Raw genomic sequence first — 27,013 nt, 5'->3', positions numbered from 1 at the left:
ATATGCTTTCTTTGTCCACTCAGATCAGTGACATCTTCCTTTCTTCTTTCCTGCACTGACACTTTAGGAAAAGCATCCTTGCATTTGAGGAGAATACTTTCACTCAGTAGAACAAAACCACATGGTCAGGAACTTAGGGTTCAGAAAGCCAGGTTTCTTGTATATAACTTCAGTGCCATTCAGTACACTTCTGTGATTCTATGATTCTATGATTTCCAGCAATCTCAGTTTTAGAGTGCTTCATTTCAGGCACAGTACAAGTTAAAAATGATCAGTTCATTGCCCATCTTTACCACCTGAGCTTTTGCTTTCTTTGTCTTCTGATATCTGAAAGCTTGTTGATTTCTTCTTCAAGAACAGCTGTTTTCTAACATTTCCCATGTGGAATAAACTTAGGCCTTGAAGGTGTTAGTTTACAATTCAGAATCTGTCGTGGAGAGCAGTGGTTTGAATAGAGCCACAGAACCTTGGACACAAAGCAACTCTGGCCTGGGCAGCACAATATTAACCTCTCCCATTTCTTCACAGTAGCATGTGAAAGTGCTTTGTAGACTGATGGGTGCAATTTATTCATGAAAATGCAAATTATTTTGCATTACTTTGGAGTAGGGCAAGGGATATTGTCCCCCTCCACTGTGGTTCTAAAAATGTTCATTCCTTCCTGCACTCCTTATTCATAGTCTGTCATTTTGAGTGCAATTTATGCGTGCAATTCTTGCCCCATTCCTCAGATCTTCCTGTGTTACTTCTTGACCAGATTTCCCCTTTTTTATTATACACTCTGCTTTACAACTGTTTCCTGTCTTCATTTTTGAAAGGGGTTACAGAGGACAGTTATGATGTATTTCGCATAAAACTCAACAACCTTTTTGTAAGAAGTCACTGCTTTGAGCATGATCCCAAATCTAAACATGAGCCAAAGACCAACTCATTTGTCTATAAAGCCTAATCTGGTCTATGTAGCTATATCAAAGATGTCCATTGCTGTAATTTATCTCAGTGTTTCAGATACCACACAGAGTAAAATTCTCTCATGAGATACTTTTCTGTAGTCAGTATCTCAGTCTCTCAAAATGGTTCCATGCTGAGGGAATTCACTTACTTGAACTTATCTTTCATATTCCTCTGTGATTCACACATTCTGCATCTGCAGTAGTCCCTCAAGAGTCCCACTGAACAACTTCCCACTGTTCAACCTCCCACTGTTAAAAGTGTTCGTGTAAAACCACATACCTTCTTTTCTGAACTGGACTAATGGCAGACCATCTCTTCTTCATCTTAAGAGGTAGCAAGAGTTGTTTACCGTTAAGAATCTTGTATATACATACTACTTGAAGTTTGTCAGAAAATTATTAAAGCAACCAAAATTGCCGTTTGCAGTATTGTTTCATATTCCATGTACACTCTGTTCTTCACTGACCTCTGAGTTCCTCCTCTATTTTCCTCCATTTGGCTCTGTTATACGAATACTGGCTCCCAGCCAATTTCTGCTATAACGAGCTGCAATATTCATTGATTCAGATAAGTCTATGGAGTGAATGCAGGCCACTTCCGTCATCTCCCAGAGCACTTTCATTGAGCCTTTGAACTCACGTGTGTTAGCTGCAAGGGCTTCTCTTTTAATGGATTACTTTCACTTGCAAGGAAGAGAAGCATCTTTCTCTTCCCTGTGCACAGTGATCCCCTGAATCTTTTCCTGCCTGTTGCACAGAAGAGTTCTGATCCCTTATCCCATTGGAAATACTGAAAATCAAACTACAAGATTTTATCAGACTAGCACTGACAACAACTAAATGTCAATTATTTTTCTGTTGTGTCTGCTAAGTAAAAAAATATATTCCCTTATAACTTTTATTTCTTTTATTTCCTTTAGTTATTTTTCAAATATTAGTTAAATCTCACTTTTCCTCTGAGTTATATGCATACTTCACATGAATTTGTACTGTACTTTCTAATACTAACTGAGTTATGGAGGTGAGGAAATTACTTCTGAGAGACACAGATCCATGTTTTAATGTCCAGGTGGAGGTTTTCGATCTCACACTTCACTTCAAAGGAGGAGTCTGATTTTATAGCAAGTGATTTAACATCTGAATGAAAAATAAGCTATAGTTAAATTCTTACCTTTTAGACCCCTTTCTTTGAAACTAGATCAACTATAAAGCCAGAAACTGACCTTGGAGTCCTCATCTCAATCCTGTAGCCTCACAGGAAACAATTCTTCCCATGCAAGATAAACACTAACTCTCTCTGCTGCCTAAAGTTTAAGTTCATTTTCTAGGTAGTATCTAGAACAAGCACTGAGGATACTTACTCAACCCCAAAAAAATCTACTAAGGGAGTCTCAAGAAAGCTTTTCACACTTCTGTGTGGAAGCTGTGCCACAAACACAGCTCCATATCAAAAAGAGAATAAAGGGAAAAAGTATATGCTTCCATTAGACTTCTTGCTGCGCAGGGTCCAATGTAGGATTCACAAGTTGAGACATGACAAAAATAAGTAATTATTGATATGGTGTGTGATATGCTTAGTCTGTTGCATGTGAATACACAGCTGCCACCCTGTCCTTGTATACTGGAGAACATGTACATTCAGGCAGGTATTGAAGTTAAGTAAGGGCAAACCTCTTTCCACACTGGTGAATAATTATTTCAGAGGGAAAAAAAAAAAAAGTGCTCTTTTGTATCACTTATTTAACTATATATAAATGAAAATAATTCAATTTTTTTGGAGAACTGTTTTGTGAGGTCTTTGTGTGGAAGTATATTTACTTTTTTCTGTACAGCATTCCATTTTCTTGGCATTCCCTAAAGGTATTCCGTCAGGATGAAAATTATATATCTTGAGAAAATGTTCTCCATTACAACACCTAATGACTTAGAGTGCTTTGCTTTTTACAATGTATACTGTGAATATAGGGCCTGATCCAAAGCCACATGCTAAAAATTGATTTGGCTCTAGTCTATACATTTTTAAAGTTATCCATTCATGATTTACTTTTTCCAGGCTGACTGTGGGGGTGTGAGACTACTTTGTTACATAGCCTATGTCTTCATGGCAACAACTGCTCTGATCCTAGTGGCCTCTTCTTTCTTGAGTAGATAGCTGGTTATTCACTGGTGTCATTTCCTGGTCTATCCAGCTAGCAGATTTGTTATGTGAAGACCAGTTTCTGTAGCAAAGACAGTGAAGTTTCAAAACTAAAACAACAGTACATCATCGCTGTTATTATTTATATCATACTAATGGCTAGAGGCTCCTCTCCCATTGTTCTAGGCAGTAAATAAAGACAAAGAGATCATCCCTTCTACAGAGCTAGAGCCTTAACAGGACCAAAGAGAAAAAGAATGTTTTGTTATGACTTTGCAAGTCTGAAGATAGAGAATCACATAATTGTAGGGGTTGGAAAGGACCTCTGGAGATCATCTAGTCCAACCCCCTGCTTAAGCACGTTCCCTAAAGATGTTGCACAGGAAAGCATTCAGGGAGGTTTTGAGTATTTCCAGAGAAGGAGACTGCACTTACTCTTGGGGCACCTGTTCCAGTGCTCTGTCACCCTCACAGTAAAAAAGTCCTTCCTCATGTTCAGATGGAACTTTCTGTGTTCCAATTTGTACCAGCCCTACCCTTGTCCTGCCACTGGACACTACCAAAAAGATCATGACCACATCTTCTTCACATCCACTCTTCAGGTATTTGTAAGTGTTGATAAGATCCCCTCTCAGTCCTCTCTTCTGCAGGCCAAACTGTCCCGGGTCTCTCAGCCTTTCCTCACAAGGAAATACTCCTCACAGTTTCTCATGTTTTAGCCATCCTCTGGACTCTGACTAGGAGACTGCTGTCTTCCTTGCACTGGAGAGACCAGAATAGGACCCAGTACTACAGATGTGGCCTCACCAGGGCAGAGTAGAGGGGGAGGATCACCTCCTTCATCCTGCTGGCCATGCTCTTTTTAATGCACTCCAGAATACCGTTGGCTTTCTTGGCCACAGGGCATGCTGCTGGTTCATGCCCATGTTCGTGTTGTCCACCAGAACAGCCAGGACCTCTTTTCCAGTAGGTCAACCTCTAACCTGTACTGACACAGGCAGTTATTCTTCCCCACGTGTAGGTTAGTGCCCTAAATTAGAATCTGAATTAGTAATTAGAACCTAAATTAGTAATCAGATTATGTTTGTAGTTATTCTTCCCCACGTTCCACAGTCTCACTGGCTAGTCTATATTCAGCAGTTCTCATCTCAGTCTTTTCTGGAGTCCAGTGAAGAGCAGGAACTAGAGACTGCTCGCTTTATTCCTCAGTTCTTCATCTGAACTTCTTGGCCACAATATGACTTTGGTATTTTTTGTTTTGTCACAATAAAAATAGAAAAGTTTATTTCTAATAATAACTAATTGGGTAGAACTATTTAGAAATTCATATTCATATTGAGTGTTAGAGGCTTTGTTATTTTCCTTTTAAACAGGTTGACGCTGGGTTTAAGTCTCCAGATTATTGAATATGTGAGCCCTCACAAGACTTGAAACTCATTAAATTATAACACAATAAAGTTTAATTTATTGTTTTCAGGCAAGATTTCTGTTAAATATGTCAAGAGGATTTCCTTTATTAGAAAATAGCATGATTAAGCTGTTTTATTTTAAAGCATCTCTAACATTTTTAGACTTATACTAATGGTACACAATAATTGTGTTGTGATATAAATTAAGATTTCCAGATTACTGGCCCCTTATTTTTGGCAAATTAGATCTTCATAATTGTTTTCTTTCTTTTATTTGAGGGGCCTGCAGATGTTCACATTTTAAAAGATACTGAGCATGGTCAATAGTGAAGTGTTTGTTTGCCTGAAATTAAGCCCATGCATAAGCACTTTCTAGTCAAGCCTGATTCATTCAGTGAGTATGTTCCAGAAAATTAGTCACTCTTTGATGTCTACAAATGAGAATTTTAATTGCTAAAATTGATTAATAGTACATTGCAAATTTTATTTTATCTAATTCATAATATGAATTCACTGTTAGATTTCTACAGAGCATGTTTTCTTTTCCCAAAAGATCACTGTTATTAATTCACTGTTGTTAGTCTGTAGTTCCTGGAAGTGCAGAAAATACAGTGCTCAGCTTGCTTTGCCAATTCATTAACTTCTCCTGAGCCTCAGACTACCTATAACATTGTGTATAAAAAATTACCTAGGAAAACTATTGGCTTGAACTAATCAGTTCAGCTCTCTTCATGTTTGATTTAAGTTCCGTATACTTCAACAACTCTAAAAAAACAATTAACAATCATGATAGTCTGCTGGAGGAAGGAGATTGTTCATCTAGAAAGTGAAAGTTTCTATAATTAGTTTTGTGTTTTGTTTGTGTGATGATACCTGAAATAAGCGTGTTTTAAGACCATCTTGTGCTCACTACACGTTTCCAGAGGAAACAGGTTGTTTACTGATGTTCATTTGAACTATATGCCTCTATGTCTTTTCCAGTAAGCCCATCACTGATGTACATACCTCTGTTTCAACACATCTGGCTCAATGAATTGTCTTTTTCCTGGTACATTTCTCATTTTAGTCATCTCTACATATATCTATATGTTTTAGTATTGATTTGGTTTTACTTCAGTCAATTTAAAATGACAAGATATATTGCGTGTCGGTATCTACAAGGAAAACTTGTACAATTCTGCTTCTTATGAAGTACAGTAATCAAAATCTTTTTACATTTTATGTTATACTTAAATACATAACTGCTGTTTAAGTATGTAGGAGAACTGATAATTTGATAGATCTAGAGCTAAGATAAACCAGGGATTTGTGGGAATAGATTTGCTAGAGTTCTGCTATAGAAAAGGCTGAAAAGTTACCATTTCCTTGCTGCTACATACTGATGCAGAATTGGGCACTAGAGGCAGAAAAATAAGGAAGGATTATAAGAATGTTCCATGCCAAAACCTGCAAGTCTTTTTGATAGACTTTGAGAAACCCATACAGGAAGTACCAGCTGGGCTCATCACCACTAGAGCTGCTGGGGGAATGGAGTGTACTGCAGTGTGACAGAGGGAGTACTGTCACTTTAGGAAGCTGTGGGGAAAATCTCCAGTTTGTCTGAGATTTGTGGGAAGGCTTCTCAAGGAAGATCATTCATCTGAAATCCAAGCTAAAGTGCCTCTATACCAGTGCATGCAGCATAGGAAATTAGCCGAAGGAGTTGGAAACGGTGGTGGAAAGCTGTGATTTTATTTCTATCACAGAATCATGGTGGGATGATTCACATAACTGGAATACAACCACTCAGGGTTATAAGCTTCTTAGAAGTGATAGGCAAGGTAGGGAGTTACCCTCTATGTTAAAAAGTGTATAGATAGCAAGGTGCTCCCACTGAGAAACAGTCATGAATTGTGAGGTTGTGGATTAAGATTAGAGACAAGACCAATAATGGACAGCTGATGGCTGGAGTCTGCTACAAGCCACCTGATCAAGGGGAGCCTTCTTGCTCCAGCTGCAAGAGGCATTCATGCTTTCAGGCTCTCATCCTGTTGGGGGATTTCAAACACCTGGTTATCTGCTGGGAAAATAACACAGCAAGATGAAAACAGTCCTTGAGACTCCTGGAGTCTATCAACAGTAACTTTCTTGTTCAGATATTAGACAGACCTACCAGAGGTGAAGCATTGCTGGATCTGGTGCACACCAGTGCAGTGATGACATTAAGATTGGATGCTTCCTGGGCTGCAATGATCGTGTCCTGACTGAGTCATTGATCTTAGGGAATGTCAGTCTTGCAAAGAGTGGAGTGAAGGCTCTGAACTTTAAGAGAGTGAACTTCAGGCTGTTTAAGGAATTGTTGGATGAGATATCCTGAGAAGCTGTCCTTAGAGATGAAGGAGTGGAACAGAGCTGGCTTCTCAAGATGCTCTTCTGAAAACACGAGCTCTCCATCCTTCGGAATAAGAAAGCAGGCAGAGAAGACAGGAAACCAACAGGGCTTGGCAAAGACCCGCTGGTCAGGCTGAGGGAAAAAAGGCATGTACAAGCTGAGGTAACAAGGAGTTGTCACCTGTGAAGAATACAGGGATTCTGTCCGAACATGCAGAGATGATGTCAGAAAACCCAAGGCAGGGATGGAATTGAACTTTGTGAGGGATGTTAAAAACAAGAAGAGGTTCTATGGGTACACTGATCAAAAGAGACAGGCCAAAGAGAACGTACCTCTTCTGCTAGATGAGAAAGGAAAACTGGCTACAACAGATGCAGAAAAGGCTGTTACTCAGTGAATTTTCCACTTTCACTGGCAGCCAGGATTCTCATATTTCTCACATCCCCGAACCTCCTAGTGGGATCTCAGAGGGTAAACTTCCCCCCACTGTAAGGGCAGAGCAATTCTGAGACCACCTCATGAGAATAAATGTGTACAAATCTATGGGGTGGACAATATGCATCCTAGCATCATAAAGCAGCTACCTGATGTGGTTTCTGAGCTGCTCTCCATCACATCTGAATGGTCATGGCTGTCAGGCAAATCCCTGGTGACTGGAAGAAGAGAAACATCACACCCATTCATAAGAAAAGTAGTAAGGAGGACCCAGAGAACTACAGGTCTATGAGCCTCTCCTCTGTGCCTGGAAAGACCATGGAACAGGCACATGAGAGACAAGCAGGTGATTCAGAACAGTCAGTGTGTCTTCAGCAAGGTAAGGTCATGCCTGACCAACCTAGTGGCCTTCTATGATGGAGTGATGACATCGATGACAAAGGGATGGCAACTGATGCCATCTATTTGGATTTGTGCAAGCCCTTTGACATGGTCCCACACTACATCCTTATCATTAAATAAGATGTATTTGAAAGCTGGACAGTTCAGTGGATATGTTCTTACGTTCTATCCAACCATGTTCTTGGTTGGATGGTTGCAGCCAGAAGGTTCTGGTCAGCAACACTATGTCCAGGAGGCCAGTGAAGAGTGGTGTCCCACAGGGATCTGTCTTTGAACCAGCACTCTTTAATGTCTTTATCAATGATGTTAATGACGGGATCAAGTGTACCCTCAGCAAGTTTGCTGATAACACTAGTATGTGTGGTTCAATTGATAAGGCAAAAGGGATGCCATCCAGAGGGATCTAGATTAATTCAAAAGGTGGATCCATGTGAACTTAATGAGATTCAACAAAGCAGAGTACAAGATTTTGCCCTTGAGTCAGAGTATTCTCAGATATGTATAACAGTCTAGAAGAAGAAATCCTTGTGATTAGCCCTCCTGAGAGGGATTTAGGGGTTTTGGCAGATGAAAAACTTAACACGAACCAGCAGTGTTCACTTGCAGTCCATAAGGCCAACAGTATCCTGAGTTCCATCAGAAGATGGGCAGCCAGCAGGATGACGGAGATGAATGTCCCTCTGCACTCTGCCCTCATGAGGCCCCATCTGGAGAATTGGATCCATGTTTGAGGCCTCCAACATGGGAAAGATACTGAGCTTTTGAAGATGGTTTGGAGGAAGTACGCAGAGATCAGAGGGCTGGAGCACCCCTCCTAAGAGCACAGGCTGAAGGACTGGGCTTGTCCAGTCTGGAGCAGAGAAGTCTGAGAGGACTTTCCATATATTTAAAGGGAGATTATAAACAAGGGAAAAATCAACTTTTTACACTGATAGGTAGTGACAGGACAAGGGAGAATGGTTTTAAACTAAAGAGAGGGAAGGTTTAGATTAGATTTGCACATCCCTACCCTACTCTCCATTCTTTCTTTTGTATCTATGAAACCTCATAAAAATCAAGGGCAAGAGGGAAGTTTCCTGAGCACCTCTACAGACTCTCTTGCTAAGAGCAGCTGCAAGGAGTAGTGAACAAAATGATATAAAATGATAGGGCAACAAGTGTACAGAAAACTGAAACATTATAAAAAAGAAAATATCCTTTTTCCTTATTGAAACAAAGCATTTTTTTTCTAGAAGGAGGAACAAACACTCTTTTATGCAGAAGCTAAGATCTCCAAAGAGTATATGCAGCCTACTATCCACTGAGATGAGAACTACCAACAGAATCTCTGTGCTCTTATACCAATAGAAAACAATGTGTTGCTGGAGGCAACATCTATTACCACTGCTTGAATACATGAAACTTTGGCAACTACCCATGTATGAAAATAGATTCTGAAATAAGAAAATGCCTTCTTTTCAGCACCTACTCAAATATCTTAGTTTAGATTGTGCTGAAACTAAAGGGTAGCTGATATCCACATTAATTCTGACTGACAATTTTATGGGAAAATCTGGGAAGACCTCTCCCCCAAGATCATTCATATGGAGAGCATATTCCAGATTAGCCTAACTGGCTGCCAGATGTCACTCCTATTCCACTGCTAAATAGCTCCCAGTATCAGACTTAAGTGGCCTTCAGCGTATTGCAGCCTGGAAGGAGGCCATGGAAACTTCTAGCTTGGTATTCAGGGTTTGTGCATTGTTAGAAAGGGTTAAACACTTTTTTTTTTTTTTTTTTTTTTTGTGCTAAAAGCACAATAGCACTGTGGCATTTAAGGAAGAGAGGGTAAATTTCACTACCAAGGCAGTTGCCTGAGACCAAACTAGAGTGTCATTATTGCATAATGCTAATGCTCAGAGCACATCCTGTCATACTATAAAATCAGACAATGTAATCAGCAGATGGAGCACAGAAGGAGAACAATTTGGCATTTTGGTCCATTTGCATTACCATCTAGTAAGGAAAAAGTATGTCTTACCTACAGACTTCATTTGTTTGTGGATAATATTGTGAAACTGGGAACAAATACATAACTTTAGAAAAATAGAAATGTTAGAATAGTTATGTGTCAGAAGGTGATTGGGTGTTTTTCCATAAAGTATTTACTAACATGATATATTTCAAACATGCTGAACCATTTGCAATGACTTCTGATTGTAGACTGTCAGAGTTTTTCCCCTTAGCTCCTTCACAGATTTTGTTTAATGTTGCTGACATGTTTCGTAACTTTCCTTCATTGTTTGTCTCTACCCTGCTTGGAGCCTTGAGAGTGTCTTTCATCATAATCACTCTTTTTAGTTTCTGCCTGGTTTTACTTTCTTCAAGGGCAAATTCACTGAGCCTTCCTTGTCCTGAATGTTTAATTTACTTCTCCAGCAGTTTCAGTGAGATCATGCAGGAAGGGAAGCTATTCTTCAGAATTAGACGAAGTGTCAGTATCTGTCTTTTGTACTTCCATTTTGGATGTGGGAGTATGCCCGTGTCAGTCTAGTGTTTTGTCTAAAGTTGATGGGAAGACTGTGCTTTTTTTTTATTCACTCTGAATATAGGGTTTCTTTGTGTATGTGTTCTGTATATCTGTGAATTACCTTCTAGTAGAATACAAGAGAGTGACCTGACACTTTAAGCAATATTCTGTGTATAACTGTTGGACTTAGTGTTTTCAGTACAGCTCAGCAACAGAAAACTAGCTCTAATGTGATGAACAATGAAATTCAGCCATCAACAGCCCTATTGATGCGGGATTTACACAGCTAGGACAGAAGGGTTGACTCAGTTTTTCACTCAGAAGTTTAAGAGGGTCTTGCTGCTATTCTGTCCCATCTCTTGAGGCCTTAGCACACCCTGTCTCCACAGCAAGAAAAAGTCTGTCAGGAACCCTACATCTATATCTTCTAGAATAAATTTTGGCTCAGGAATTCACCAGTCCTCTGATAAATATTGTTACTAGCTTTTTTGTCTTTTGGTTAAATACAGAAAAAAACCATCTAATCAAGTCCATTCAGTCTTGAAATACATTAGACAGGATCTGGCTCATCAGAAGCTTCTAATTTAGGGCACAAAACTAATCTTATGTTATTACATACTTAAAGTCCAAGAGATTTTGACAAGAATGCAGGGGAACAGTTAATATTCACCCAGCAGCTACCAGAAGGTTCACCTTGGTCAGAGAAGGAGGAATCTCTTTCATTTACTGCTTCTTCACTCCATCTGTTATTATTAAAAGAGAAAGATCAAGGTTACATTATTTTATGCTTAAGTTTTTCTCTTCTGATCCCTGTACAGATGGGAAATTGGGAAATGGAACACCTGCAGTCTTACGTGTGGAGTCGGATTGCAGACACGAGATGTCTTCTGTTCTCACCTACTATCAAGAGAAAGTAATGAGACCGTGATCTTAGCAGATGAATTGTGCCATAAACCTAAGCCATCCCTTGTACAAGCCTGTAATCGATTTGACTGTCCACCCTCCTGGTATACTACAGAATGGCAAGAGGTAAGAATGTATGAGTAAATTTCATTTAATAATTATTGAAAGCAGTCATTACACACATTATCAGTGAGTTATTTTGTATTAGCTTATCAAGAAAAATCATTAATTGTACTGATGAACTTCTTTAAAAAAATAGAAGTGTCTCTTTTTGCTTTTTATTGAAAACTGAATCAAGGTTTTAATTGGGAAATAAATTCTAAAACAGAATTACTGATAACGTTTAATAGCTGACCACAGATTCCAGATGTGATTCTGGGATATGACTGATGGTCAGCTGGAGTCAAGTTGGGTTAGTAATGCCAGAGTTTCTAAGAATACAAAGCTACAAGGATCAGGAAGAAGAGGATCTCTAGAACATGTTGAGTATTCCTTCTATTCTCAAGTAATTTGTTTTAGAGCAAGAATCTCTCCTCATCTTGCAAAGTCACAAATGAGTGTTGGGTACTTTATGAAATTCATGCTGTATTACATAATTACTGATAATTCATATCTACACAATGGATGTGCACAAGGCTTTTTATTAGGCAGCCTGAAATGATTTTATTTGCTGCCACTTGGTTGCAAAAGAAAACACTTAAGCAATTCAGAAGACCTAAAGGTGATGATGTTGGATATAATACTTCATAGGAAGAAATTACTCTATCCTGCTGTTGAGAAGAAAGTGAAAAATCAGTGTACAGAGGAGGTGCAAGTAAAAGGCCTATTTAAACCTTCTGTTCTGCTGGAGTAAGGATTCATTCCATGCTATCTGAAAACCATGAGCACTTGGCACTGTACTTACTTATGACTCCCAGTCTCCATCTATAAAATCTACCCTTGACTTAGCAGCCAGGAAGATGTTAATGTAATAACATAATGAAGCTGTTAAATCTATGAAACTGTACTTCACAGGAGACCTCTGGATTTGGGCAGACATCCCAGCAACCAAAATTTATGCCATCCTGATGTTCTGTCAAAGCTAGATGAGTAGCCTATGGTGTTAGTCCATTGTTTAAAACAACTGAGCAATATTTCATGCTTTATTGTTAATTTGTCTACCAATATTCACATACACATATTTGCTTAGTTGTACTTTTGAATATTTCTGGGCCATACTCACACATAAAGGCTGTATTTGTAAATAGAAAGTAGCTTTTTAGTAACACATAACAAAAGATATACTGTAAGGAGTGCATGTGTTTGTTAAAAAGCCTTTAGTTGGCCACAGTCCTTAGAGAAAACAATTTTCTGCAAGTTTATTTGAACAGTCAGAAGAAACATTCATTATAGTATGCTGTAAAATTGATGCTCTGCTAAAAATGGCCATTGGCTGTAGGCCAGCCTGGAACATACTAAAATTGTTTCTGCTAGAGATATTTTCAGATAGACTTTTTTCAGGATTCGAATGTCTTCCTCAGCAGCATGAACATACACATGTCTGCCTGTCTAAAGTAATGTTTTAGGCCTTTTTTTTTTTTTTTTTGTCCTCAGGGACTCTCAAATAACCAGCCTTTTTGCAGGAGATATAGCAGATCTTTGGGAGGATAAAGCTCAATTAAGTATAAAGTTTTTAATAAACATATCAATCAGGAATTAAAATAGGCAGTTCAGGTTGCACTTCATGTGTAACCACTGTCTTCTCTGGACTGGGTGGAGACAGAGGGTCTGTGCTGCAATTCACGGCTGTGGTTTAATGTCACAATATAGCTCCTCTGCACTTTTTTCCACAGGCTTTGCAGGATGCTCTGCTCTTTAGATAGCACCTCGCTATATGGGCACTGAATATTTCTTGTGATTAACTTTCATTATGAGAAAATGGCATAAACAGTGCAATACTCTACATGTAGTTATCTGCCTCTGACTGAAAGAATATAGTGAAAGAAAAAGCAGATATCCATCAAAGTGAATTTTCATCCTCTCATTTTTTAAAGGCTTTCTGTGTTCCTTCTTTGTACCACCTCCCACTGTACTGTTATTTCCACCCTGTTACAAGGCCAGGCCTAGCAGTTCTGTCTCAAACAAGTTTCCCATGGATGACCTCTGTGGGAAAACCTGTACCATCAGGACAGTGCATTGCACTGTGTGATTACTACAACCACTTGGCTCCTGGGACATGCAAGAGATGGGATGTTGGTAGTCAAGACTTGACCTGGAGGCAAACTCTGGCTGTGCAGCAAAGCTACCAAGCCAGGGGGTGCCCAGTGTTGTGGTTTCAGAAGGAAGCCTTCACCAGCCCAAATACTGCAGAAGGTTGCTTGGAGAGGCCTGCAGACTTTGTACTTGCAGATCTTGCACAGAACTCCCATTGCTCTGGATCCCTGAGAAATGTTTCTACATGCGTGGAGAGAGACGTGCAGGAAGGTGCTTTCTCACAATAAGAAATGTCCTATGAAGCCTCACAGGCAATAGAAAGCAACATCTGTTCTCCTTATGGTACAGATTGAAGACATTTCTTTGGTCTCATCTATAGATTCATCCTTCTTTTCCAAGCACTCTCCCAAAATAGATTTTAAGCAAACAAATAAGCAGGAGATTTAAATTGCAATACACAGCATTTTCTCTTTTAAGGTTCATTATGCTTCTAAAAGAAAGATTCTCTGAATTCAGTGCCTTTAAAAGCCCTAATGTTTCTGGCAGATAAACACAGGATAATTATCAGTGTTGTAACATTCCAAGTGATTTTTAAAGTATCTCTTTGCAGAACCAAGACTCTGAGTTTTAGAACAGGTTTATTTCTCAGCTAAATGCATTAAGATGTTTATTTTATTTTCAGAAGCGTGTTCCTATAGGAAAGTGGATGTGAGCTTTCATTTTTACAAGCCTTTGTAAATATCTGTTCTTCAGACTTCAAATGGGAGACATCCATTAATAAATGGTCTAATGGTCTTTCTTTATTTTATTACTAGTCCCACAGTGTCAGTCTCAGTGTTCTTTTTGTCTTGCTCAGTGATATCTTCACTCCAAAGATAATCAGAACAGTAGCTTGACAGTAGAATTAGCATGGGAAAGCTCTTATCCTTTTCAGATATTTTCATAGCTATTTTTCTCTATATTGTAAAAAGTCCTTTCTAAATATACTAGTGATAGTCCTTAGAAACCAGCTGAGAGAAATGTGTATTTTCCCTGCACAGATGCTGTATCTTGCTGTGGAATTGTAAGTTATAATTGCTTAAAGCCATAACGCAAGCCATTATGTAAAGCCATAGCTTGTGCTGCTGTAGTCCCATCACCTTGAGCAGAGGGCAGTGTGAAATTAAACACTTCTGCCTGTAAGCAGAACTGGCTTAACATTACATCCTTTCAAAGATTCAGCCATTGCCAAGGGCATCTAAAGAGGAAACCATCTTCCCTGACTCCCAAACACTGAAATTCGTGTCTTTGCTCAAATTCTTTGTGGTATATGTATGCATGTGAGAAGATGCCCATAAGCATGTGCTGAGACTGAAATGGTTGGCTTTTCCTCTCTACATTTAGTGGGAACCATCAGTCCTTTGTGTTAATTGTAATTTTTGCAGACTGCTGTATGAGCAGAATAGATCAAAGCAATGGTTGCTATTGGAGAAGCCAAGGCCACAGTTCTGTCAGCAGTTTAGAATGACATGTGTCAGCACTTCTACCAAAGGAGACCATATCTGTTGTGGGGAGCTCTTTCTTGCCCTCACAGCACCTACTCCATTTGCGACTCAGGAAGTGTTGTACAGTCAACACGATGATCTGGCTAAAGCCAGCCAGAAGTATAATTGACTTAAGTCTAGACTAACCTTCTGCTTTGACTCAGTGTGTAACTGCACAAATACTTATGCCAGCATATGGTAAAAGGCAGCAAACTCCAGCAACGAGTGTCTGGAATAGGATATATGGATTATCTTCTCAGGTGTCAGCTTTGCCTTATGTTTTCTTAAACTAATAGTTTAACTAGGCAAAATTGTGTATCAGTGTGGGTAGATGCAGGTCTTGAAGCTTGTACCCTGGTAGAGTCACAGGTCTCCTCTGAAAGGGATATAGAAACTGGGTCTGCTCAGACGCTGTGGGAGGTAAATCCAAGCACACATTGTAGACATTGCTCTCATTGGTCTACTATCTTTCATTAAATAATCTGAGAGCTAGAAGTTTCTGCTAGAGACAAGTTGTGGTTTTGTGGTGTTGATGCCGGTATTCCACACCAGAGCATCACGCAGCAGTGAAGGAGTTAATGCTGTGGGAGCAGCAGAGGGGCGGAGCTCCGCACCGGATGCAGGCGGCGCTCGGTCTGGGCGCGTTGCTCTGGGCTGCCGTGGGGGTTCAGCACGTGTGCTTCCCCTGCAGTTTCGTCCTTAATGTAAGCTCACGGCTTTTGGTTTGGAAATTTTTATCTCTCTCTCAATTGTTCAATTTTATTATATCTAGTAAAGTTACTGTTCCTTCTCAGATCGTGCCGTTGTTTTCTTGTAGACCCATCTCTTCCCGCTGTTTCCCCCTCCCGCTCCCGGAGCGCGGCTCTGCTCGGGCGGCCGTGCGGCCACTGACGCAGTTTCTTTTTCTCTCCTCTCTCCCTTCTCGGTTCCCCTTGGGTCACTGTCACGGATAACACCGTGACACAAGTCAACAAAGATCCCTGAGAAGTGAAAAGGTTCCAGGAGTCAAAGATGGGCACAAGCAGAGCTCCAGTACAGTAATCCAGTACTGTCCTAGAAGGGTGTTCCTTCTGACCAAGAGAAATCTTGTTACTGTGTTCGGCTCTCTCTGGCATTTGGCGTGGAGTTTGTTGTTGAGTAGCTAGTTATTCTTCAGAGAACAAAGCAGTGTGCGTGACTGAAGTGTAAGAAGCAAGAAAAGACCTGTTTTGTCTTACTTTTTTTAATCTCTTAGAGATGGAAGGCCAGGGAGACTTCCTGGGATTTGTTTGACTGACAGAGGGAACATGTTTTTGTTGTGTTTATACAGTGTCTAACATATTTTGGCTCTGGTGTATGACTACAGTTCTTAGGCAATCTTGAAATAATATTTGTAATCATATTTTTTGTGATTTATTCTCTCCTCAGAATGAATTGTCCTTGAATGAAAGGCTGATTAATGTTTCCTTTTGCTGAAAATCAAAGTATCATCTTACTTGCTTTAATTTTTTTGAAGCTTTTCTGCTTTATAACATTCTAAGTAGAACAAATGCTATTTTTACTCATTAAATGGCAAACTAAATAAAAATACATTTTTCTTCACGGTGTTCAAGTCTGCACTTCCATTATGCCCTTCAAGGGAAATGTATAACCTAAAAAAATGAGGCTCACATTGAATTTTATGCAGTTCTCTCAAGGAGAGGAGGATCTTTCATGGCTCCAAGATTTTTTAAATTCCCTTCATAGATGTCTTAGTTTGATTTTCTTCACCTGGCTTAGTACTTCTTGGACATAATTCCTGTGTTATGAACTATAAGCAACTCCTAGCAATTTCAGCATAGTGCAAGCTCCTCCTCATCCTTTGCCTGGAAAAGATATAAATGGGGTTAAACTGTCTGGAATGCATGGAAGAATCAAAAGCCTCCTACCATCCACAGCAAAAAGTTTGTCAGAAAAAAAGGGCTGAGCCTGAGCCACCAAGCTTACAAAAAAGATTCAGGAAATCTATTAAATCTGCTTGTTCAAAATTTCCTGCCCTGCATGAGTAGAAAATGGATACAGAGGGGGGATATTTACATTAAAGAGAGAGGGGAGGTGGGTTCTGTGGATATTAATCAGTCAGATTTAGTTTTACTCAAATAAACCTTCCTCCTTACCTTTTGGAAAGAGCACGCACTGCTGTCATGACAGCCATAAATATAAAAGGACTGCATGGTTATTTAATCGTTTATTATACTAACCTTATACACCAATTGTTGAGGCCAACAGCAGATTGCAGCTGGAATACAGCTTTCACATGAGTTAAAAATGAGAGAAATGCTGCACTGCAAGAAGTCTTCAAGGACAGGAATTTAAGTCTGGACAGTTTAGTTTTGAACTGCACTACTAACAGACCTCATGAAGTTAAGACATGAGAAATAAGAAAATTACAAACGGAAGGAAAGGCAAAGTGATTAACTAAGGAAACATTTATCACACTCAAATTTCCATTTGTTTTTCTCACTAATGCAAACTCTTTTTTAATAAGCTGAATCTGAATAAATATTTAGATCATAGTTATTGTTATCTAATGTGCATAATAAAAACCTGGAAATGAACTAGGTCTTGAATTGTCTTCTGGAGAAGATACTTCCATACTCTCTCACGTTGCCAGTTGCACAGCCATAGCTCAGGCAGAGACACTTGAACCTAGGTCAAATTTACAGATATAGGAAAGGGCAGATTTTCCTCCTCCATGCTACATTCCTGAGCCATTGCTTCTATACAGATTTCTGAGAACAAAATCTTTCAGAAATGCTGGAGCAGGTATTTCTGTTTTGTTTTTTGTTTATTTTCACTTTATCAAAATATATTCTTTCCACTTCCCAAAATATTTTTTACACTTTAAAAAGGAATCTGCTTTGATATCTCTGATATTTTTTGTTACATTTTCTGCTTGTCTAGAACTAGGTGTTGATTTCTGCTGAAACTCACGATTAATTTTTTGCTGCAGTTTGACATCGTGCAAGTGTGATGCAAGGTGACTATCTCTTTTCTCTCACAGTGTTCACAGACATGTGGAGGCGGTGTCCAGAAGCGAGATATACTTTGCAAGCAGCGCCTGGCAGATGGAAGCTTGATAGAGCTGCCTGAAACCTTCTGCTCCATGCCAAAGCTGGTTTCCCAGCAAACATGCAAAAATGAGGACTGTCCTAATGAGTGGCTTCTTTCTGACTGGTCACAGGTATGCTGTTTATATGCATGAAATCACTGCTGTTCTTGGTGATTATGTTTCTCAGTCACTTGGTATGAAGGAGCCAAACGTGTTCAGACTGCACAAGGCCTACTATGCCCAGTTTTGTCCTGTAATCTGTACTTAATGTCCTAGTAAATGATGTAATAATCACTATCTTAGTAGTTGTTACCTCATCTCTACTACCGATGCAGTTTAACCAGAATAATTTATGCCTTTCTTCTGGCATAAACACAATCCATGCTCAAAACAATAAATTTCCACCTCTGTACATGTACAGCCTTTTCATCTGTTCATACAAGTCACCCCTGAATTGTAATCTTCACTTTCTCAGGCTTAGTGGTTTTTCTTCCCAAAAAGGGGAGAGAGGGGAAGGGGGAAAGAATTACTTCAGTCTTCTGTAGGTATACCACTAGAGACATCAGGCCTGTCACTCTCACTGATTTCGTAATGTTTGATAGTTCCTTCCTTTGTTCAATTTAAGGATGGCCAAAAAAAACCTCATTCTACCAAAGTCTTGCATTCCTCAGGCTTCCTTTCCAGTTCCATATGGCTTAAGAAAAAAATTCTTTACTTATATGACAGCAAAAAGGAAAATATAATTTGATATTTTAATGCCTGTAAGCATGAAACACATTCCCCCTCTTGCAATCTAATGTCTACTTCTACTTTCTTTATTCTTCATGCAAAGAGGTAGAGAATATCATAATCCTGAATGAAACCCCAGTCACCTCACAGTGCCTACTTGTAGCCTTAATGTGATTGTCTGTCTTGACATTTTATTCAAATAAATGGTTGATCTCATAAAGCATTAAGACATATCCTTTCAGTCAGTGAAGATAGCAATTCTGGTCCTAAGAAGTTGCGGCATGGTTTATGCTGGCATCCATACAGCTCACATTTCTGTATGCTGGCACTCTTTAAAATGAAATCTGACTTCACTCTCTCCTCACCATTTGTCTTTTTTGAGCAAAAAGACTGTCTTTTTACTCTTTTTACCCACTGTTTCTTTTCTCCCTCTTTCTCCCTCTCCAGTATGTCTCATAAGAGTGTGTTACAGTGTAGACACAGGATCTACAGCAATGAGTTTGTGTCCCATACAGGCATTCCTCCTGCTTGCCAGCACTTTTGCATGCTGCTGTCCCGGGGTAAAACCCTGTATTCTCAATTACTGTGATGCTATATACAGAAGTGTGAAATAAAATAAGCCTGCTCAAATTCTCCCAAGCAGTGCACATCCATGCATTTAACTGGATGAAATTTAACAAAAGCAAGTGTAGAGTCTTGCACCTAGGGAGGAATAATTGCATGCACCAGTACAGGCTGGGGGATGAGCTGCTGGAGAGGAGCTCTGTAGAGAGGGACCTGGGTGTCCTGGTGGAGAACAGGTTGACCATGAGCCAGCAGTGTGCTCTCGTGGCCAAGAGGGCCAATGGCATTCTGGGATGCATTAAAAAGAGCGTGGCCAGCAGGTCAAGGGAGGTGAGACTCCCCCTCTACCCTGCCCTGGTGAGGCCTCATCTGGAGTACTGTGTCCAGTTCTGGGCTCCCCAGGATAAAAAAGACAGGGATCTCTTGGAAAGAGTCCAGAGGAGGGCCACAAAGATGGTGAAGGGCCTGGAAGATCTCCCCTATGAAGAAAGGCTAAGTGAACTGGGTCTCTATAGCCTTGAGAAAAGAAGACTGAGAGGGGACCTGATCCAGGTTTATAAATATCTGAGGTGTGGGGGACAAAGTGGAGAGGCCAGACTCTTTTCAGCAGTGTGTTGAGACAGAACAACATGGAATGGACAGAAGCTGAAGCACAGGAGGTTCTGCACGAATGTGCGCAAGAACTTCTTTACGGTGAGGGTGACAGAGCACTGGCACAGGCTGCACAGGGGGGTTGTGGAGTCTCCTTCTCTGGAGATATTCACGACCCGCCTGGACGCCTACCTGTGTGACCTGGTGTAGGGAACCTGCTTTGGCAGGGGGGTTGGTCTCTTGAGGTGATGATCTCTTGAGGTCCCTTCCAACCCCTATGATTCTATGATTCTATGATTTTATAGGCACTACAGATTAAAGGGTTTGTGCTCTTCTGTGTAGATTACATCTGATAACTGCTAGGCTGAAGTAACTCATTAGAACCTGAAACACACATTTATAACTTCTGCTAGATCTGCAAGTTTCTATCCTAATGTTTGTCATTCTGTTTGCAGTGTTCAGTGAGTTGTGGAGAGGGAACTCAAAGTCGAAATGCTATTTGCAGAAAGATGCTGAAAACAGGGGGTTCCATCATCATCAATTCCTCCTTGTGCCCACCTTTGCCATTCTCGTCCTTGCTCAGGCCCTGTGCACTAGCAACCTGTGCAAGTAAGTGAAAAATAAACTTAGTGTCTGGGCAAAGGGGGCTTGAATATCCATCACTAGGAAATACATAGTGTCACATGCTTAATAACCTTCTCTTGCCGTAGTGTTGTTCAGTATATGCAGAGTGGCTACTGTAGCACGGTTTTCCTATCTATGAGCCAGAATTTTCTATTTAATAATAAAAATTTAGACAATGGATAAAAGCTGTACATCTTAGTGTGGAGTTGTGTATGAACTAATGCTGGAAAGGAACTAATAGTTTCTGGGTGAACTAGCTCAAAATTCTGACCCAAATCTAGATCTGAATTGCACAACTGGAACATAAGGCTTATAAATGCAGGATAGCAACCTGAGCTTTGAACAAAATTTGGCTAGCTTAGCTACAAAGAAAATGTAAGGGATACTTTTTTAAGATCATTTAAAATCAGTATTTTTCATTTTGTCACTCAGAACCTTGTGTGACTTGGGATTTCTAAGGAGTCATGCAATACAGGTTGGATGTATTTCATGTTGGTGTTCCATGCCTTTTCTGTTGCCTTTCACAAGAGAAATGGTCTCCCTGTATGACCTTCCCTAGCTTGCAGTAAACCAGATGGAGATATGAAAGACTGAATGGCAACCTTACTTTAGCTTAAAGCAGACTATGTACTCTGAAACCTATTAAATGTTGATTATGTCAGGAATAAAATAAGATCTCACATTCAGAACCAATGACAGGGCCAAATGTGTTATGGTATTCACTAATGGCACCTTTGCTGTTTTGTATAGTGCTTTGTAATACAAATATCTGTCATAAAGATCTGGCAACTGAATTGATGCACTTCAATAGTATCTACCCTGTGTTTTTAAGCTTATTCCATACAGTTTTGTCCTGTTCAGTATTATTTCTTGAGTTTACTGATGTGATCTGCAAGATTGTATTGGATTTCTGGTCTGGGATGGTAAACATTTGTCCTTTTTGTTTATTAATTAAACAATAGTGTTCATTGATATAGATTAACAACAAGAACTACCTTTACACTGGACTTTTCTTCTTTTCATAAAGTTCTTGTTACTGGCACGTACAATGGGCAGGACTACTTTTCATTCCTGAAGTGAGCATTGTTCTTCTTACTGTGACTGTTCCAGCTTAATGTTCAGCAGCTGGCGGCCAGTTTCTCCCATTGTCATCTAATGGGTCAAACGCTGCCAGAACCAAAGTAAACTGCTTGTTTTGTTTAATGGTACCATATACTAATAGTATTAATGATATTTCAGGGCACAACAGGCCAGCTCATAAGCAAAGTCCTCATATTGTGGCCGTAAAGAAAGTTTACATCCAGACAAGGAAGCAGAAGAAACTACACTTTATTGTGGGTGGGTATGCCTACCTGCTGCCCAAAACCTCCGTTATTCTCCGATGCCCCACAAGGAGGTTCCGGAAGTCAATGATCTTTTGGGAGAAGGATAACAAGAGGCTCATCAGCTCAGCTCACATCACAATTGCACCCTATGGGTACATGAAAATCCATCATTTGAAACCTTCAGACACTGGGACATATACATGCATAGCAGGGCCAGCCCAGGAGCATTTTGTAATTAAACTAATAGGAAACAACAAAAATCTCATTGCTGGGCAGCCAGCTGGCATTAGGGAGGAAGAGGCCATGAGAAAGGCCAGCCTAAATGAAGCCTTGAGAACACAGGAGAGACGTATCAATGGGATTCTCTTCAATGGGAGCAAGACTGAAAAGCGAGGGCATCTTGCTGACCCTAGTGTCTGGTATGACAATATTGTCTCAAGGCTGCTACACCAGAGGGGCTGGCCAGGGGAAAATCTGGAGTTCTGGGAAGCCCAGGAGTCCACAGAGAGAAATGTGTCCTCAGAGGAAGACCAGAGACCGGAGTATAGCCTGCCGTTTACTATGATCACAGAGCAGAAACGGTTGGATGATATCATAAGGAATTTATCTCAGCAACCTGAGGAGCTTAAAGATATTTACACTGAGCAGCTTGTTGTACAGCTGGCTCATGAGATATTCAAGAGTCACTTGGAGCATCAGGAATCTGTCCTCAAAGCATCGAGGCGAAGAGTTGATTCAGCTTCTATGGAATATCCTTTCCACAGATATGTTTCTGGATTTACCAGCTCTCTGAGAACATCTTCTGCTGAAGCACTTCTTCCCACCTCTGTGAACCCAACAAATGGCTTGCATGGCCCTCATCAAAAACCTGCCATCCTCCGAAAGATTTCAGCAGCACAACAGCTTTCTGCTTCAGAGGTTGTCACCCACCTGGGACAGACAGTGGTCCTAGCCAGTGGCACATTGAGTGTGCTGCTTCACTGCGAAGCAGTGGGAAACCCAAAGCCCACCATCAGCTGGGCTAAGAATGGAGAGGAGGTGAAATACAATGATAGGTAAAATAAATTATTTAACTTTTAAGAAAACAGTTAACATTTTTGCTCTTCAGTTTCCATATTTTAAGGCCAGTCTATGGGAAAACCAACTTTTTGCTGTTGTCTGATTTTGTAGCTGGAAGAAGGGCTTATATATATAGTGGGAAGCAGGGCAATGTAACTGCAGCAAGGTCTGGATGCTGAACCACTCTGGTATGGCAATCTATTCTTAATTCTGTTTCAGTAAATAAAAAGATATTTTGAAGCATAGAAATAAGTAAGTGATTAATGCAGTCAACAAACCACTCCATGTCTGGAGGCTGGGAGCTTCGTTGCATTTTCCTATGTGAAAGTAGATACTTCTGGTATGAAGCTTATGTGTATGAAGATTTGGTGTACAAATATTGATGATATCTGGGTTGTTAACTTCAGATTTCAGAGTTAATCCACTAGATAGATAGGGCTGTCTTATGACTCACTCTGGCATTATTTCAGACTGGTTCCAAATTCAGAAGGATATCTGTGAAGTATACATTCTCATGACTGATCACAGAGGTACCTGAAAATAAATCTGGAATTTAGTTTTCTGTCAAACACCATGCAGTATAGTTCCCTGGTGAGGGGTTCATCCTCTATTGGAATTGCATTTCTCACAATGTTTCAACAATGTCTCTCTAACATGGTTCTGGTAGCAGAACTTGGAGGTAGTGAGGCTTCTGTCTTTGGCACATGTATTCATCCATAATAAAACTCAGGATGAAACTCAGTGGGCACTGTGATCACCATCCCCTGGGTATGTTCTGATAGAGGGTGCAAACCGTGCTAAAGGACATAAAAGAAATTTAATAGCATTAGAGAGTGGCCAGGTAGAAGGCAGCAAAGATGATAAAGAGTGTAAAGGGGAAGACATTTGAGTAGATTCTGGGGTCCCTCCGTTTGTTCAGCACAAACAAGATGCTGAGGGGAGGCCTCATTTTGACCTGAAGAGCCTCAAAAGGGGAGCAGAGGGGCAGCACTGATCTCTGCTCTCTGGTAACAGTGATGTGGTATGAGAGAATGACAAGGAGCAGTGTCTGGGGAGGATCAGATTGGAGATTAGGAAAAGATTCTTCACTGAACTCCCATGGCAGTGCTCACACCTGCAACCTGCCAGAGTCCAGGAAGCATGTGAACAACAATCAGAAATATCAGTTTGAATTTTGTACTGTCCAGTGTGAAACAGGAGACGAACATGATCTTTGTGGTTCCCTTCCAACTTGTTGTATTCAGTGATCAAGATACAGCAGGGAAACATATTTTGAATTTGAGGATGGTTTTAGATAAACACAGTTGGGTCTGTACTGAAGGACAACATCAGCTGGCTGCTTCCATTTGAAAATGAACGCTAGTCACATTAGTGGTTAATAGCATGGAACCATACTCTGTGGCCATTTGCAGCTTTCACTGTTATCTCAACATACTTAAGTACATGCATTATTATTCTGATGTGTGTTGGTGCATCCTCACCTGTACAAGTTGCCTGTGTACTGCTATGTGTCACTGAGGTGTAGCTTGATAGCTTGAATAACAAAGTACTTCTACCTATATACCACAAAAATGATTACCTTCTTCCTGCAGGTAGTCTTTGCCTTTTATCACTCCACTTCATTCATCTGCAAGAGCACACAAAGAGACTATTTCTGTTCTAGCTGTTCACTTAACTGTGTTCATATCATATGTTTCTCTCATGTATATACTTCTGATTTTATGCTTTGGTGTTCTGTGAGGAAGTGGTGTGTAAGTATAGAAAGGTAAAGTGTGGATAAAGCAGTTATGTTAGCTGACATGATTAACAGTGAAGCAGTCCAAGGATCTGCTAGGAGAAATTTCTGCACTGGATAGTAACTACGTTAAGATATCTGAGTGGGTCATCTTAGGAAATGAGAAGAGACAAAGTGAAAATTAGTTCACATTGCAGTGCCTGTGACTTGTCAATGTAGTCTTGTTTTAGTGAAGATAACAATTGCTTCCTCTGCAAAGTTACACAATTAGTTTACTAGTTTCTTTCTCACATTGGCAGCTTAGATATTCCATAATCACTGCTTTCTCTAATGTACTGAGTTATCTGGTTCTCTTCTCTCTATGTCTGATGGCTATTCAGTATAACAGGATTCACATTAAAAAATGGAAACTTTTGCAGGGGAAAGGGAGACTAAGAGCAGAAACATATCTCTTAGAGAAATCGCATAAAATCTTAATCAAAACTTGGGCCTATCATATCACTTTATTTGGCCATACTCCTGTGAAAATATATTCTTGGCTCCCCAAAAGTTGCACATATAGACTTTCATTGCCGTTGATTACATCCTGCTGAAATTGTGCCATTAAGGGTATATTCTTCTATTTGAATTGATTGAAAAGGAAGTGAGGTTACATAAAGTCCATGTGTGGTTAACTCTGGGCAGTGTGCTCAGGAGAAAATTACACATTCATCTCACAACGTATAAGCAGCCGTAGTGTAGCTACAAACACATTTGTTCAGTTGGTGATAAAACAGTCATGATTTCTGAAATTTTTAGTTTGGATTATATTTATTTTATTTTATTTTACATTGCCTTTCTTTTCTGTTCAGTTTGGCTGACACAGGATTAACCTATATGCTGTATTTCTGAATAAGCAGTCAACTATGTTAGCTTAAATTTTCTATCATAAAAACTCAGTAAAGCATAGTTTATTTGCAGGTTAGTAACATTGGTCATTGACTCTTCTTCTTCAATGACTGAGGCATAAAGTTTTTATCAAATTCCTTCTCTGTTCATCATCATACTTCCCCCAGTTTCTTGGGTAGGGGAAGAAATGAGCACTGCTCTGAGCTTCAGAGGTACTCAGCATCTGTAACCTTAGAGTTAATGGAAGCTTAGAAATTATAGTGCTTATAAAATTTGGTTTGTGAATGTTTTTCTGGGTTGACAGCTGTGCTCTGGCTTTGGTTCAGTATGCTTTTACAGGTTGCCAATCAGCTGTGTAAATGAAAGCCACAGTTTAAGCTGTCTCCCACTGTATGGCAGTAAGCTGCAAGGTCATCTGTGTGTGGTGGTGCGTGGCAAGCTTGAGCTGTCTGTCAGCTCTGCAGTTTGTCTTCTCTGTGCCCTGCTATCCACTGAATGAAGAAAAGGAACCCAAGCTCTACTGAGACTCTGGTTGTATATGTTTTGCACTGTGACTTTCAGAGTGTAAACTACCATTTTCAGGGTAGATGGTGGCTCTCTGTAGTGTGTATTATCTCACATGAGGTAAAGGCACTGTCACAAATCATGGTGTGGATGTTGTCTTCACACGGCAAGGTGTCACGGCAGTTAATGACTTTTCATTGCTTATTTCCATGAGCAGTGCAATTCACCTTAAAAGTATTTATGATTCCTACTTCATTGCTCTACTTGCAGAGATGAATTTGTTTGGCACAACAGAATGTAACACAGTTCCAACAGAAGTGTTCACTTTCACTTACTCAGTAGAATAAAAGCTGTGTGGTGCCAGTAAAAAATCTTTGACTTGAGTCTATGTATTCAATGTGAATGCATAAATAAGACCTCTTCTAAGGTCAAAGTGTCAGGTTGATAACAGCATCTATTCTGAGTGCAGCTTCTGAGCACGCCATTATCTGTGTGAAAGACGGGAGAATTCTATAAATGCTGGAAAAAGTTTCATTAAAAAAATCAGATTACTTTCCTTAGAAAGCTGTTTTAAATGTGACAATATTTGGGGGATTTGTGCTTTGTTCAGTGGGCATGATAAGGCATGCAATTTCCATCAGTGGTAACCCTTTGATATTTGATAACTTTTCTAAAAGAGCAATGTATTTTCTCAATAGATGTGAGAAGAATCTAAATGGTGGGTGGTACAGAGTCTGCTAGGTGCTTGCTACATGCCGTCTGATTTAGTCACTGATCTAGGTTATGTACAACACATTTTTTTCTCTTGAATGTGCAATGTGGAGAAACTGAGATGAGACCGATTAAACATTAAGCTGTATTATTTTAAGTCCATAAATGAGATTCTGAAGACACAGTGGTGACAGAAAGAATTGCTGCAGCTGGTATTTTTTACACTGCTGACAGGCAACTGAAAACATAACAAAAATAGCAGTCTATGAGCAAATACAGAAACCAGCCAAAAATCATTCTATACAAAGGGGGACAACAAAGGATTTACTTTCAAGAAAAGCAGCTATGCCAAATTGTGTTAAACAAATAATAGAATTA

At 39.9% G+C, this 27,013-nt stretch overlaps 1 protein-coding gene across 1 annotated transcript in view; it reads left to right on the top strand.

Annotated features, from left to right (window-relative positions):
• Positions 1-27,013, top strand: part of ADAMTSL1 (ADAMTS like 1) — a 412,706-nt gene that overhangs the window by 351,216 nt on the left and 34,477 nt on the right. The window contains 4 exon segments of the mRNA XM_065740553.1: positions 11,035-11,245; positions 17,858-18,037; positions 20,245-20,398; positions 21,653-22,793. Of these exon segments, the coding sequence (XP_065596625.1) occupies positions 11,035-11,245; positions 17,858-18,037; positions 20,245-20,398; positions 21,653-22,793 (1,686 nt within the window).

Source organism: Cyrtonyx montezumae, unplaced genomic scaffold, assembly GCF_038088225.1.
Source record: "Cyrtonyx montezumae isolate F1298 unplaced genomic scaffold, pur_monq_1.0 scaffold_29, whole genome shotgun sequence".
Lineage (NCBI taxonomy): Eukaryota > Metazoa > Chordata > Aves > Galliformes > Odontophoridae > Cyrtonyx > Cyrtonyx montezumae.
Note: the sequence above shows the minus strand (reverse complement) of the source record. Positions and strands in the feature narration are given on the sequence as shown.